Source organism: Schistocerca piceifrons, chromosome 7, assembly GCF_021461385.2.
Source record: "Schistocerca piceifrons isolate TAMUIC-IGC-003096 chromosome 7, iqSchPice1.1, whole genome shotgun sequence".
Classification (NCBI taxonomy): Eukaryota; Metazoa; Arthropoda; class Insecta; order Orthoptera; family Acrididae; genus Schistocerca; species Schistocerca piceifrons.
Genome location: NC_060144.1, coordinates 189,600,454 through 189,617,469, shown reverse-complemented (window position 1 = coordinate 189,617,469; position 17,016 = coordinate 189,600,454). Strand labels below are relative to the sequence as shown.

General features: G+C 39.8%; 1 protein-coding gene across 1 annotated transcript; it reads left to right on the top strand.

Moving 5' to 3' along the window:
* Window positions 1-1,870: 1,870 nt before the first annotated feature.
* Window positions 1,871-16,890, top strand: LOC124805248 (alpha-crystallin A chain-like). Its single transcript, XM_047265759.1, has 4 exons — window positions 1,871-2,030; window positions 2,115-2,315; window positions 8,372-8,593; window positions 16,525-16,890. Exons 2-4 carry the CDS (start codon window positions 2,115-2,117, stop codon window positions 16,699-16,701), a joined length of 600 nt encoding a protein of 199 aa, XP_047121715.1. The 5' UTR covers window positions 1,871-2,030; the 3' UTR covers window positions 16,702-16,890.
* The last annotated feature ends 126 nt before the right edge of the window (window positions 16,891-17,016 follow it).

Genomic DNA, 17,016 nt, shown 5'->3' with positions numbered 1-17,016 from the left:
TCTTACCAACAACACGAGCAAAGATGGAACAATTCTAGAAATACGGTATGCGTCCCCATTTTACAAATTTTTTGAAAACAATCCCAGAAGGGCCTCCTTCCTGACCTCTGACAGAAAGTATTCAGAAAATTATATTAGCGTTCTAAATGTACCGGAATTTTCATTATTCACTCACAGAGTATTTCATATTTATTCATCATCCCTTTCAAATCGCATAAATAACTTCAATGACACACTGTTCCAATACTCATCTTGCACACTTGTGTTAAAAGTTATGGCTGTTTTAAGCTTGCGAGTTCTTCAAGAGTTGTCTTGAATGCTCACCATTATTTCTGCTACCTTTTCTGAACCAAAGAGCCCTGCAATAGGATGTTCCTATAGTATTTATTTCTGACAGTTTGATTTTGTGTCGTTTAATAACTACCCACATTTTCCCAGGAATTTCGTATTTGAAAGCTTGTTCAGTTGTATAGCCATTCTTCACATGGTATTGCGGATAAGCACAAAGAAAGAAACTTTGCCAAGACAACATTAAACCACCTCTTCTTCAAAAGTTTTACTCAGAAGTGTAGGTCTGGCTCTTTTTGTTTCTGTTGCTCCTTGAAGTGCACTGTACTTCTTGTTGGACAAGTTCGCAATCGTTATTTTTGGAACATTAAACTGCTCATTGGCCTTCTTCCAACTCACCTGTCTGTGAACTACATCAATAACTTTAGTCTTTTTAGACAGACCACTTTTTTTGATCAACCCTTCGTATTACGCTCTTGGAATCAGCACGAGAGTAAGAGACTGTACTAATACTGGAAGAATTTTTAACGTAAAAAAAATTATGGGGGTTCAGTTTAAGCAACTTTAGGAAGTCGAGATTACGTGACTAAAGCCTACATTTGGTAGAATAATTTTGAACCAAAGATCTAAATCAAAACGTAAAAAGGTCTGATACAACAAATGCGTCGGAGTACAACGGACATGCCGTACGTGAATACAGTATCAAACATTAAGACGAAAAATACCAATTTTCCACATAGTGCTATGCATTCACACTCTGTGTAAAATAACTGCACTTCATATAATTTATTTGGCGCCCATTTGATAGCATTCACTATACGGGGCTTGTTTCTACCACTGCACTGTAAAATACACCAAACATTTCTGATAGAAAACTCGAAATTATTCTAGGAGCTTCAGATTTCACTTTGTTCACGCAGAGGTTATCTGTTTCCACTGGATAAAACGGTAATACGAAAGAAAGACACTACAAATAATTTTCACAAACAAGTACAACTATCACAAATACATATAATTTTCAGAGGAAACATTTCCACACATCAGTAGGCAAATTTTCAAAGAAGCAGCAGTCGAAGACAATGGATATTCTGTGTGTGAATACCGGATCAAACATTACGACGACAAAAAAATACCACGTCTCCACATAGTGCTATGCGTTTACGCTCTGTATAAAATAACGGCACTTCATATAATTTATTTGGCGCCCATTTGATAGCATTCACGATATACGGCTTGTTTTTACTACCGGTACTACACTGTGAAGTACACCGAACATTTCTGGTAGAAAAACCAGCAACTATTCTAGAAGCTTCAGACTTCACTTCATACGCGCATACATTTGATTTCACTGTACAAAACAGCAATACGAAAAAGACGCTACACATAATTTTTCACAAGCAAGTTAAATTGTCGCCAATACACAAAATTTTCACAGGAAACATTTTTCAAACATCAGTAGGCATATTTTCAAAGAAGCAGCAGTGCTTTAGACTGTAAACAAGAATCAGCTGCTACCGATTTTCCAGTTCTGAGTTTTCATTGGTCGCTTGGTCGGAGCTGGGACGACGTGGTGGGGATAGTATCGTTTTGTTCTCGCGTCGACGGGTCCATTCCAGAGATCTCTGGAATCGAAACGCTCCTGTATATATACGGTGCGCCGGTGTTTCCCGCCACTGAGATTTCGCACTCGCTGGTATTGGTTGTAGAGATTAGCGTCGTCTACACTTTTCGAACCTGTGAGGGTAAGTAAAAGTTTACGTGCAAGTGAGGAGTTAATCAATTTAGCGAAGTCAAAATGTAATTAATTTCTTGTTCTGTGTTTGCAGATGGATTTTTGCCCACTTCGAGCTCTGGTGGAGGAGCACTTGCCGATAGCAGATCATGGATCGAGAATTTTTTCCGATGATATGTTTATTCCAAGAAGTATTACTATGCCTTTACGGTCGGGATACCTGCGTTCGTGGCGTCATCAGCCAATTCGTCGTAGCGGAAAATCACACATAAGAAAGTGGAAAGGAGGATTCGAGGTAAAGACTTAATCGGGAAACTTATATTTGCATGTTGGTGCAGCGAAATAGGGCGGCGTCTGTTGCTGTTTGAAACTATTGTAACTTTCGCATGTTCGTCTGCCTTTTGTACTATATATTCTCAATTTCAATTTGACAGTCTTGACAGCTTTTAGCATTGTTTAACGTTGACACGCGTATTGCAACGCGTTCATCTAGTACAACAATAGAACACTTCTCGATGCCAAATTGCCAAAACAACCTTCGTGTGTTCGGTACTAAGAAATAAGTCTCTGTTGCTGATATAACCCCGTTTCATTACTGTTAAAGGACAGTTAGGTGATTGGTGTTACACTTCGACACACGCTCCAACATAATGTGCCACACCTCCCATAACAAGAATAATCAAGGTGATGCAGTAAAAGTTTAACTGTGTTTCCTATATCTGCCGTTGTGCAACCTGAAAAACAGCAAGGATCATGAACACTTTCGGTTCATCGCCTATCTGAGACTTTGAAATCTATCGTTTTCAGTGGAACTCTCTCTGATGAGAATGTAGAAACCTACCACCCTATGTCAGCAACAGGAAAAACTGTGGTAACTAGCTGTTTGCTCTGCCCTCATACATTACAATGTAGTTCTCAGTGAAGAATCATCTTCCACTACAGTGGTCACTTAACCATGTGATTGTAGGTGACAGGTACCGCTATGGTAGTGTCTAAAAAGAATATGTAAACATTTGCTGCACTGTAGTTGACCAGCATTCACATATCTTCAGCAGACTTGCATCTAAGTCTGTTGCAGGGATGTGAGCCATGAGTGGGGGTGGGGGGGGGGGGAATGGATAGTGGGCAGGACATTTCTCATTTCAGAGCATGACGAGAAGTAGTTCAAACCCTTGCGGAGAATGTAATTCAGTTGCTCCTGTCCTCGGTGGTACTGAGTTACGAGGGGAATGCTACTCTGTGGCCAGATGGTGTGACTTTAGGACATGATGGGTGACTAGAAAGGTGAAGCACGGGAGATTTGTTTTTGTAGAAGTTGGGGAAGATAATTACGATCTGTGAAGGCCTCGCTGAGATTCTTGGTATATTTTGAGAAGTGCTGCTCGTCACTGGATGTGACGGTCATGGTGGATAGGTGCTACGGAAGGAGCTTCTTGGTATGGAACAGTTGGCAGCTATTGGAGATATTGTTGGTGTTTGGTAGGTTTGATCTGCAGAGATATACTGGTGTAACCATCTTTGAGATGGAGGTCAACAAGTACGAAGGTGGCTTGTTGGGTTGGGTAGGATCAGATAAAGTGAATGGGGGAGAAGGTGTTGAGGTTCTGGAGGAACGTGGGTGGGGTGCCCTCACCCTCGATCCAGATCACGAAGATGTCCTCAATGCCTCTGCACCAGGTGAGGGGTTTAGGATTCTGGTCACTTAGGATGATTCCTCTAGATGGCACATGAATAGGTTGTCATAGGATGGTGCTATGCGGGTGCCCATAATCGTCCACCAGATTTGTTCATAGGTAATGCCTTCAAAGGAGAAGTAATTGTGGGTAACAGGAACTGTGGAGAGTCAGTGGAAGAAGTGGTTGATATCTTTTGTATAGCAGGATAGGTTGTGGGTAGTAGGCTGAGGGTGTTGGTCCACGAGAGCTGAGATTCTCTCAATGGGGGTATAGTAACTGGCCACAATGGGGCATTTGGGGTGGTTGGGTTTATGGACTTCAGGAAGCACATAGAAGCTAGGTGTTTGGGGTGTGGTAGGGGTGAGAAGAGAATATGGGGAGAGGTTCTGAGATGGGCCTAATGATTTGAGAAGAGACTGGAGATCCTGCTGGATTTCTAGAGTGGGTCAATGTGGCAGGGTTTGTAGGTGGACGTATCTGACAGCTTGCGAAGTCTTTGTGCCAGGTAATCATTGTGGTTCAAAGCAACAGTGGTGGAGCCTTGCCTCACCATCATTCCCCAAATAACTCAAAATGCAAACTAACCTTAGATCCGCTTAAAAAACCTCAGTACATCAAGTACATCACCTAACAACTGATCCTGACCTTATAATCCTAACTGCTGACAAAGGGTCCACCACTATTTTTTTGAACTGCAAACGTTACCTGGCAGAAGAACTCCGCCAGCGGTCTGATGCATCCACCTACAAACCCTGCCATTGTGACCCCATTCCAGAAATCCAGCAGGATCTCCAGTGTCTCCTCAAATCCTCAGGTCCATCCCAGAACCTCTCTCTGGAATCCATCCCTCCCCTCACCCCTACCACTCCCTGCACTTGTATCTTCTGCATGCTTCCTAAAGTCCATAAACCCAACCACTCAGGACATCCCATTGTGGCTGGTTGCTGTGTCCCCACTGAGAGAATGTCTGCTCTTGTAGACCAACAGCCTATAACCCGCAACCCATCCTCCTATATAAAAGGTACCAACCATTTCCTCCACTGACTCTCAACGTTCCTGCTGCCTAACCACACGGTGCCACCTTCCTTCAACTAACATACCTAATGAACATGGCCTTACCTTTTACAGTGCCCAGTGGATCCCAAACTGCCAGCCTCCTTCCTAGTCGCCACCACCAACCATATCCTCACCCATAATTATTCCTCCTTTGAAGGCATTACGTACAAACAAATCCGGGATACTGCTACCCGCATGGCATCATCCTGTGCCAACCTATTCGTGGGCCATTGAGAGGAATGCTTCCTAAACACCCAGAATCCTAAACCCCTCACCTGGTGCAGATTCATTGATGACATCTTTATGATCTGGATCTAGGGTGAGGACACACTACTCACGTTCCAGAGAACCTCCACACCTTCTCCGCCATTCACTTCACCTGGTCCTACTCAACCCAACGAGCCACCTTCCTAGATGCTGACGTCCACCTCAAAGGTGCTACATCAGTACCTCTGTTCATATCAAAGCTACCAGCAATACCTCCACTTCGACAGCTTCCACGCGCCCCATACTAAATTTCATACAGCCTATCCACCTGTGGCCATCACCTCCGCAGTGATGAGCGGTCCCTCTTGAAATACATCGCGGGTCACACTGAGGCCTTTACAGTCCATAAATTCCCTTCCAACCTTGTACAAAAACAAATATCTCATGCCTTATCTTTTCAGTCATCCACCACCTCCCAAAGCCCCACTGTCCGGCCACAAAGGAAGATTCCCTTTGTAACACAGTATCACCCAGAACTGGCGCAACTGAATTACTTTCTCCACCGGGGTTTCGACTACATCTCGTCATGTCCGAGCCTACACAATATCCTCATCCATCACTGCAAAACACCTGCTCCCAACCCCTTGCCTCGTGGCTCATATCCCTGCAGAAGACCTAAATGCAAGACCTTTCCCATACATCCTCCCACCACCACCTACTCCAGTCCGGTCACAAACATCAACTATCCCATCAAAGGCAAAGTTACCCGTAAAATCAGTCATGTGATGTACAAGCTAAGCGGCAACCACTGTGCTGCATTCTATGTAGGCATGACAACCAACAAGCTGTCTGTGCGCAAGAATGGCAACCGACAAACTGTGGCCAAGAAACAACTGGACTGCCCTGTTGCTGAATGCCACCCAACGTGACATTCTTCATTTCAATAACTGCTTCACAGCCTGTGACATATGGAGCCTTCCCACAGCCAGCTTTTCTGAATTCTGCAGGTTGGAACTTTCCGTGCAAAAAAAATCCTACATTTCCTTGTTCCTGTTCCAACAGTACACAGCCCTCTATTCCACCAACCCACCCAGTCTTTTTACATCTATCCATTTCTGCTACCTCCCCCCCCCCCCCTCCCCTGCCCTCTGTATAACCTCCCAATAGCATCTAGCTACCCTACCCTCTCTCCACTGTGTCCCTGCATGCTCCCCAGCAGCACATTACCATCCCCCACCCCTAACCTTGTATCCCTCCCCACCCCAGCCTCCTACTCACCCTCACCCAGTTGCCTCTCCCATCATTTGTTGTTGCTGCTGCTGTTGCTCATAGTCTGGCTTCAGCTGCCAGAGACTGTGGTCATGTGTGTGTGACCCCAGCACTTTGTGTTCACTGCCCTCAACCTTTGATGGTTCGCCATTTCCTGACGGAATGCCCTTTTTTAATCACTTATGTTCTCTTTAAGTTTGCCTCTCCCTCCCCAGTTCTGACATTGGCATGTTTGTATGCCCTAAAACAAAACAAATCGAAACAATGTGTGTGCGCACACGGGCTCGTCATCTATTTTTGACAAAGGCTTTGTTGGCCAAGAGCATAATTTATGGTGAGTAGCAACTATTCTTTTCTTTTCAAAAATACCATAACCATCCACAGTTATGCACACACACACACACACACACACACACACACACACACACACACACACATACACATCATTTATCGGAGCCATTCTCAAGCGATGATCTTTCACAACTGATTTTTATTTTCCAAAAATTCTCTGTCATACTAACCTAGTCCTGGCAGTTACTAACATAACAAAGTCAAAATCAACCAAGTCTGTCAGGTCTTTCTTAACGGATGATATTTCGTATATGCGGCAGTTTATGTTAATTTCTGACTTTTCCATTGGGTTTTCCAAAACTTTTTGTTTATACGAACCTAGTCATCAGAATAACAAACACAGCAAAAAAGAAAAAATCAACCAAATTGGTCAAGATGTTCTCAGGTGGTGATCTTGCATACATGTGGCAGTTAAATTTTATTTATAATGGCATCAGTTTTTGAGGGTTCATTATGGCCTCATTCCATGGTCAAATAGTCATGGTTCACATGCTCTTACAGAACCTAGTAGATTACATTAAATAGCTAAACATTAAGTTTATTATCAGTTGAGTTTGTGAATGAGAACGGCTCAGTGAAGTATCTGAAGTGGAACAGTTCTCACCATATCTCTCATTGTTATTGTATCTACATAATGTAGTACCATCTGAATAGCGGAAAGTGTTAGTTTGAAATTATTTTTTGATGTGTGTGCATGTGCCAACTACAGTTCGTTGTTCATTTGCTAGAGCTGTGTATTGGGATTCATACTTCACTTATCCCTACTTCATCCAGCTCCTTCACTAGGAATACATAAAGGTTACCTTGTGAACATCTGAGTATCCAATTACTGAGTGCTTGCTATGCAATGTGGACCACTTGGAACCTCTCTCCTTTTTAAAGTAGCTGCATGTTTTAAATATTTTATGATTTTTTTATGAATCATTCCTAAGATTTTTTAAAATATCATGTTTGCTTTTAGGTGTAACTGTTTTATTGCAGTACTGTAGTTTCATCTTTTGTGCCATTTTTAAGGGTAAGGATTATGTTATCTTTCTGCATAAAATAGGGTAATAATAACAGTATTGTACAGCTGTGTTGCTCGTGGTGGTAATAAAGCCTGTTATTGTTGTTGTTTGTAGCATGAGTAGTTTTGTTAGTTGCATGCAGGTTGAAGTCTGTCATCGTGATCATGTAAATAAAAAACATACTCTTGTCATTGATAACAAACAGCGACACTATTACTCTCAAGAATGATACTTGTTATAATAACATTATTTTAACCTGTTCCTATGATATAATATAACCACACATATTATGCTTCAAAATAACAACTTTTGAGTTGAAACTGCAATTGTACAATAAAACATTTAACGCTGAAAATAAATGTGATGTTATTTTTAAAATGTATAAAAGCTGTGGACCTGTATTACAAGAAGTAAATGGACATTGCTAAACAGATACAGAGTATAACTTACTGTCGTTGGCAAGCTAGTTTGTAGCCAGCCCACGCTTACTTTCCATATTAAAGCCATTCTTTTGTCAATGTGGGGGCGTGTTGTATGCCCCATCAAAGGTAAAATATCTACATGGAAGAATGATTTCTGTATTTCTTGAACACTTTCTTCTATGAAAAAATATCAGTAACTGAATTCGGCCAAGTAATGCAAATTTGACTGACAGTCTGCAGTTAAATAATAATATGAGGAGGAAAAAAAATTAAGCCATTTGCAGATGTAAACCCTCCGTACAAAACAATGTACTGTATGCAATTTTTGTTAGGATTTTATGTTGACAGTTGTTTCTTTTGTAGGTAAATCTTGATGTCCAGCATTTCAAACCTGATGAAGTATCAGTGAAGATTAGAGATGATTTTATTGTAATTGAGGGTAATCATGAGGAACGTCAAGACCAACATGGTTTCATATCAAGACAGTTTACCCGTCGTTATAAATTGCCTGAAAATACTGACATAGATGCTGTAACATCAAAGTTATCATCAGACGGTGTTCTCACCATTAAAGCACCCAAAAAGGTATGTATGTACCTCAGTGTACATTCTTTTGGCATAAAATTCATAGGGCAAGCATTGTGATTAAAGCAAAATTGATTTTTTATTTCACTTCTAATTTATTGATCATCTGTTTACAAGCGGAGTTCGTGGTTACATTTTGCACAGATATCTGCTTTAGGTCCTCAGAACAGTGCTATGAAATTGGACAGACATTGTTACCTTTTCTGCCAGTTGCTAAACTAGGAGTGCCTGGGGAGACAGAAGCACATAATGAAGTTGTTGAGACTTCCTTCATTGATAGTGAACAAGATAAGGGTTCTTGGAGACAAGTTATGTTGTTAGTTACACAGTCCCTCTTACAACTGCTGTGGTGTAGATACCCTCTTGTTCAAAATTTGGTGTCATTTTCAAAATTTTACATGTGTTGAAATGCAAGAAAGGCAATGTTTAGAAGTGTCTGTAGCAGAAATGTTGCAGGGATGGGACAACTTCAATCAAGACACAGATGACAGAAAGGGTGGCATTTGCACTGAGGAGGAATACACACTAAAAAGTGGTAGTAATAGTATTAGAGCAAGTGGCAGTGATGTAACTGTTCCAGAAACTGGACATATTGAAATGGCTATATCAACAGGGAATGAGAAGCTTTTAGCTTTATATATCGATCTGTGGAGAGGAAAAAAGTACTTCAGTAGCTTAGAGATAGAAGAATCTGTTAGGCACAAGCCCCAGTGAGTCGACATGAAAGGAGCACTATTCACCAAACATTTGACTTAGACTGGCACAAATTAGAAAATAGTTGTTCAGCCGTAGAAAATCTTTTGGACCAAAACATTGTACAGAAAAGGAGTATTATATTGAAGTACTGTATCACGTAATCAAAGTGAGTCTTTTCTCGTGGAAAGAGGATTAGCTTTGAGTGGTGATTGTGACCTAGAGATCGTCAATGTGGAAATTTTTTTTTTTTTTTTTTTTTTTTGGTATCTCATAGAGTTTTTGGCGAAGTTCTGTCCACTTGCGATAGAGAATTTAAGTACAATTGAAATGTCTCAACAAGGAGGAAACCACATAGTTCATGATCTGTTACATGATGTTCAGAACGAGTAAGTTGAAATAGAACCTAACCTAACCTAACCTAACTGGATACTTTATTTGCTGAATTATTTTAACAGAAGTAAAACATAGTAAATGCTTTTGTTATGGTTGATTTGACTCCCAGTGAAGTGTGAAGAGAGCAAAATGTGTTTATACTGAGCTACATTGCCCACAGTGAAAAGTGATCTGGCCTTGCTTGGTGGTGAATCCTCCATCACTATGCATGCATCAGTCAACACATTAAAGCTTCATGGCATGCATGCTGTGGAAATGAGTGTGGATTTGCTTCAAAAATAAATAACTTTCTTCATTCTAGTCCCAAAAGATAGAAACTTTGGAAAGAAAATATCCATGGGCTGTCGGAAATGAAGATAGTCTGTGTGGATACCTGATGTGGGTCCATGTGCTAAGCATTTGGCAGGATTACAAAGGGCGATTGAATGTTCTTTTAATTTTAATTTGATTACAGAGCTATGTATATATCCAAAGGGCATTCAGAAGTATTTGAAATCATTTCAGAGTGTGTCATTGTCTTAAGTATGGTACAAAGTACTAACTTCGCTAAACATGTGTGTCATTGTGTTTCCAGCAAGGGTAGTTTTAAGCGCAAGAATCAAATGAATTGAGAAATAGTTGGGATAATATTTATGCAGAAAGTTGCAAGGTGGCATAAAATTTTGAAATAACTCCTGACTTGATTGTTACAATCATGCAACAGAAACACAGAAGGGCAAAAGAAAGCTCTTTGTAGATGAAACACCAGAAGAAGGTTTAAACCTCAGCTCAGAGGAAAATTTTAAACTAAATGTTATCAGTGTTATTCTAGATACAGTTGCAGGAAACCAAATTACAAAGTATGCTGAATAGGTAACGTGATGGACACATTTGATTCCTTATGGAACTACATAAGCCTAAATGATTCTACACTATCACAGCACATAGAGAACATGGCATCTTTGAGCAGCGTTTAGACTGGATCAGATGTACTTTCCGTTCCAATTGAACCATAGTGAGGAGGTCCTCCAGGATGTAGCACATGTCAGAAGAACAAGAATATACAATAAATATTTAAAATAGGAGCAAATTTGCTAATGTACCTTCCACACACCCCAAGTGGAATGATCGTCATAGATGTGAAAAGAGTCAAAAAAGTTTTTAAACATATTTTTATCCAACACACACACACACACACACACACACACAAACACACACACCCCAATTGTTTCTACTAAGAAATTCATCAATGGAGTAGAAAGAGTTGACCACAAATAAATCCTTTAGGCTCCTCTTAAACTGAAGTTTATGGCTACTGGCAAATTATTGAAAATTTGTGTTCCTGAATAATGGACACCTTTCTGGACCATTTAAGTGACATTAAATCTTTGTGAAGGTTACATGTAGTATTGATCCCATGAACTGAGCTGTTGGTTTGAAAAAGAGATATATTTTTAACAATATACAGGGTGAAAGTTTTTTTTTACAAACATTTGATATGCAAACCATGAGTGACCCGGCAGACATCAATACGGTAATTGAATTCTTGCCATACCTGTCCCAGCATCGCATTGTCGACTGTGGCAGTCTCTTCCTGTATTCTCTCCCAGAGCTCTGCTACATCACGTGGTAGAGGCAGCACATACACCAGATCTTTAATGAGTCCCTACAGATTAAAGTCACATGGAGTGAGATCTAGTAATCGAGGAGGCCATTTCATGAAACAGTGATTCCTCTTCTGTAGCATGGGCAATCCATCGATGCGGAAGCTCCGTGTTCAGGTACTCACGAACTTCGCGATGAAAATGGGGTGGAGTACCATCCTGCTAGAAGGTGAATGGAGAGTCTGTTTGCATTCGAGGCATCAGTCATTGCTGCAACTTGTCCAATTAGGTATATCCAGTGATAGTGCGCTCGGCGAAGAAGAATGGCCCGTACAGTTTTAGACGTGACAAAGCACAAAGAACATTTACTTTTGAGGAATCACGCTCGAATTCAATGCATTCCTGTGGATGCTTTGTACTCCAGATTCGACAGTTACGCTTGTTCATTTTCCCATTAGTGTGAAAAGTGGCTTCATCACTAAAATTTAACCGATCAGTAATGCCTTCCTCATTCAGTTGTTGCAACTGTGAACAAAACTCAAAATGCTTGCCTTTGTCGTCATCATTGAGCTTCTGCACTAGCTCCAATTTGAATGGTTTCATAAACAGCTTCTGTCGCAGGGCTTTCCACACTGTTATTGGAGCCATCTCGATTTCACGGGATCCGCAACACTCCAATTTCTTTGGACTCCTTATGAATGTCCCTCATACGTGCTCCAAATTCACTTCACTCATACTGGGACGTCAGCTTCTCTTTACCAGGCACAAGCAACCCGTCATAACGAATTTGTTGTGCCAGTGGTAAATGGCCTTCCTTGTTGGTGGCTTCTTACCATACTTGGTACTAAACATTCTGTGAACAGCTGTAGCACACTTGTTTTTGTTTTCCAATCTCCAACACACAGAAAGCTCACTCTGCTCTTGAACTTGCCACGTTTGCAACTAGCACTGACTATCAGCAAATTACCAAACTACACTGTGGCAGTATAAATGAAAAAAAACTTTCAGGGTTTCTCTTCAAAATGACATATGTATGATATCTGTACAACGTTTGGTTCTTGTGGAATAAATAATTGAAAGTGTTCCCAGACTTTATGTACAGCCCATATATTGGGAAGAAGCAGTAATATTCCTAGTTCCCTAAACAGAGTGTGAAAGAAGAGACTTTGCAGTTAAAAAAAAAAGATTCATGCCGCTAGTTTTGGGTCTGGCTTGTTTAGCCACTTCCCTCTATGTGCCCTCTCAATGCTCTTCATAACTGCAGTTTTAATAACGTGTTTCCAGATGTAATGGTAGCCTTATGGATTTTCTGCTTTTCGCCTGTTACTGTTGTACAAGCACAGCGGTCACGGGACATTCTTTGATAACTACTACGGGGCAAGAGCAGCTTGTTGAATTAACTATGATCACAATAGTCAGAATGAGGCTGCTCATTAGATTACACTGGGAAAAAAAGGACACATCTGAAGAAGCTAGAAAGAAAGTATAGATTTGTAAAGTATAGACTTTATGTAAAGTGTGAGCATTGATATATTGATTATTTTGTGCATTAAAATTTTTCAGGCTTTATCTAAACATCAAATGTTAAAAAGTAAAAAAAAAATTGGGAAGGGGCCTAAGAACACTTAACTGGGGCCTGAAAATCCAGTGCCGGCCCTGCTCGCTGCCTGGACTACAATTGAGTTCTCCTGGAATCAAGGCAATACTTGTACACATGACAACACTGTACAAAAACACCTGAAGAGTAGATCAGCCAACAAAATATTGTTTGCTAAAGGAAACTGTCGACCCTTCCAAGGAACTTCAAAACATACCATGAATTAATTACAGTATGAGAACCTCAGAAATAATTAATGTCTCATGGTTAGGGTTCACAGTTGTGTAGAATTTTTTGAAAGACATTGTGTTCGACATTGACTGTAGAAAATTATTTATATCACTTCACTACTACTATTTCGGCCTTTGGGCCACTATTCAGTCGTACTGCAAATGCTAGGACATATACAAAACATAAATCTCAGGGCCTATATATATATATAGTCACACAGACACACCGTCACTTACATTTTACTTCAACACATTTCAGATTTTTAAAATACTGAGACATGTATACATGTCATCGTCAGAGTTGAGCAGTAACATCAAATGATGCAAAGCTCTGTTAATTGTGAAATGATGTAAATTATGTAACCTTTTGCCAGTGTTACCATACTTAACACAAATCACTATAAATTGATATTCTAAGACACTATTTACACGTGAACAGAGGCCATTGGTGTAAAAATAAATTCTTCAGTCATATTTTCTGTGCTTATCAGAGATGGCATATTACAGAGATAACACTTGTAAGCTTAATATCAATGTCGTTTTACATCTCTTGACAATATACAGTTTCTATGTGATAATCTACATCTACATCCATACTCCGCAAGCCACCTGACGGTGTGTGGCGGAGGGTACCCTGAGTACCTCTATCGGTTCTCCCTTCTATTCCAGTCTCGTATTGTTCGTGGAAAGAAGGATTTCGGTATGCTTCTGTGTGGGCTCTATTCTCTCTCTAATTTTATCCTCATGGTCTCTTCGCGAGATAAACGTAGGAGGGAGCAATATACTGCTTGACTCCTCGGTGAAGGTATGTTCTCGAAACTTCGACAAAAGCCCGTACCGAGCTACTGAGTGTCTCTCCTGCAGAGTCTTCCACTGGAGTTTATCTATATCATCTCAGTAACGCTTTCGCGATTACTAAATGATCCTGTAACGAAGCGCGCTGCTCTCCGTTGGCTCTTCTCTCTCTCTTCTATCAACCCTATCTGGTACGGATCCCACACTGCTGAGCAGTATTCAAGCAGTGGGCAAACAAGCGTACTGTAACCTACTTCCTTTGTTTTTGGATTGCATTTCCTTAGGATTCTTCCAGTGAATCTCAGTCTGGCATCTGCTCTACCGACGATCAACTTTATATGATCATTCCATTTTAAATCACTCCTAATGCGTACTCCCAGATAATTTATGGAATTAACTGCTTCCAGTTGCTGACCTGCTATTTTGTAGCTAAATCATATGGGATCTATCTTTCTATATTACACTTGTCTACGTTGGGATTCCCTGCACCATGCGTCAATTCGCTGCAGATCCTCCTGCATTTCAGTACAATTTTCCATTGTTACAACCTCTCGATACACCACAGCATCATCTGCAAAAAGCCTCAGTGAACTTTCGATGTCATCCACAAGGTCATTTATGTATATTGTGAATAGCAACGGTCCTACAACACTCCCCTGCAGCACACCTGAAATCACTCTTACTTCGGAAGACTTCTCTCCATTGAGAATAACATGCTGCATTCTGTTGTCTAGGAACTCTTCAATCTAATCACACAATTGGTCTGATAGTCCATATGCCCTTACTTTGTTCATTAAACAACTGTGGGGAACTGTATTGAACGCCTTGCGGAAGTCAAGAAACACGGCATCTACCTGTGAACCCGTGTCTATGGCCCTCTGAGTCTCGTGGACGAATAGCGCGAGCTGGGTTTCACAGGACCGTCTTTTTCAAAACTCATGCTGATTCCTACAGAGTAGATTTCTAGTCTCCAGAAAAGTCATTATACTCGAACATAATACGTGTTCCAAAATTCTACAACTGATCGACGTTAGAGATATAGGTCTATAGTTCTGCACATCTGTTCGACGTCCCTTCTTGAAAACGGGGATGACCTGTGCCCTTTTCCAATCCTTTGGAATACAGTCATAAGATACAATGGAGGCAGGATATGAAAATTTATTTATAACAGAGGACTGTGAATATACATATACTTGTTTAATGAACAAACTGATTTAAGAAATAGAAGATTTTTATGTGACTTCCAGTCCTTTTATGTGCAAATGATAAAAGTAACATTGCATAAGGGCAAATGACCTTTTCCTATTTAATGTAGGTATACTGCCCTAACATTTTGTAGATATGTCTGTTTCTTTATTGTACAATATGTTTGATGCTTAGGATGTAATTATTAAATAACATCAGAGACTGATACGTGCTACCACTTTTATTTTCATCTTTATCTTATATTTAGAATTTCTTATCTTACGTGATATATTAGCTCTTCATAAATTCTGTGTATCAAGTTTTGTAAGTGTTTCTAAAGTTTTCTCCTGCCTTGCAATTTGTATACACTGTAACGAGGAATAATCAAGTGCTCTTCGATGCATTTTATTTCTGTAATTTAATTTTATCTTTGGACCAGATTTTGTCTAATCTATTTTAGTAGTGCATCATAATATGGTTCAATAACTTCTTACATTGTTGTTACTAATATTTTAAGTACATTGGTTTTGTGTTATTACATTTACATGTGGTTCCTATGTAATTACATTATTTTTCTGATGTTAGAGATCAGTAAAAAGACATACCCTGTTTTTATGAGGGTGACATTTTGTTACATGAATTCTCAATTTGTTGTCCCGCACTCTAGGCTGTTTTCACAGGCAAGCATTTTGTGCCTTCTGTACTTTTCCATCTGTGATGTTTAAGATTACTATTCCCAGGTTCTGCATGAGCACCCAAGTCACTGTGAGACCTTTGCAACTTGTGACTATATCATCACATAGAAAGCTTTATACTGTCAAAAGATGTAAAAGGATGTTACGATATGAAGCTTGTAGTTGTTATCACTGGAATGTACTATTTATGATAAGTGCACAAAAAGATATTACATGTGAATGTATTTAGATGCCAACAGCCTCGGTTTACATCTAAACAGTGTGTTAGGACATTGGTTTATAATGTTTGTGTTAAGGATGTTCACACTGGCAACTGTTTGCGTAATTTACATTATTGCGCTATGACCAGAACATCGCTCTTATTTGGTGTTACTATATCCCTACAGTGAAAAGACTTAGCTTTGACGATGACGTGTACACAGGTCTGAGGATTTTAAAAGTCTGACATTTACTGAAGCAGAATGGGATACTGTTTTCACTTTTTTTTTAAATGTACTACTGTCTGATGGCCTGTTTGTACGACTCCTCATTTTTTTTAAACATACTACTGTCTGATGGCCTGTTTGTGCAACTTCATATATAAGCCCTGTGCTTAATGTTTAGGGCATCTTTTAGCTTCTGCAGTACCATTTGATAATAGGCCAAATGCCAAAATTGCAATAGTGAAGTGAAATAAATAATTTTATGCAGTAAATGGCAAATGTGATGTGCTAAAAAAAAATCTTAAATAATGTTGCTGCTCATTGGTTTGTTACAGGCACCCTTAAAAGACTCAACTGAGCGTGTAGTGCCTATTGTCCAGACAAATAAACCAGCTGTCACAAAAGCAGGACATGAGAATCCAGATGATAAGCAGGTCCCGACAAATAAACCAGCTGTCACAAAAGCAGGACATGAGAATCCAGATGATAAGCAGGAGAAAATGGAAGCATAAATAATTAACTTTATGTGAAGTATTACTCCATTTGAAAGATTCCATTTTCTGGAATAAAAAGACTGATTGTACTTTTCGTTATTTACCTTTTTATGTATTTCTTCTACTTCAACTGTAAGACTGGCTTCACCAGATTTGAGTAATGTACTTTTTTAAGGACATTTTATGAATAAAGCACAGAGAATTAAAGAGAGTGTTATTTTTTATTTTCTCTGTTACACTTATTGGGCATATTAAAAGCAGGAAGAGAGAACTTCAAAACTGAAACCTGTTCATGACATTTTACTTGTAACAAAAGTATTTAAGAAGAAATTT

Bases quoted from the DNA above. Each gene is read 5' to 3' on its own strand.
- LOC124805248 (XM_047265759.1), top strand. From the start codon at position 2,115: ATGGATTTTTGCCCACTTCGAGCTCTGGTGGAGGAGCACTTGCCGATA. The intron at 2,316-8,371 runs GTAAAGACTTAA...TTTCTTTTGTAG, and splicing joins AGTGGAAAGGAGGATTCGAG to GTAAATCTTGATGTCCAGCA. The intron at 8,594-16,524 runs GTATGTATGTAC...GGTTTGTTACAG, and splicing joins CCATTAAAGCACCCAAAAAG to GCACCCTTAAAAGACTCAAC.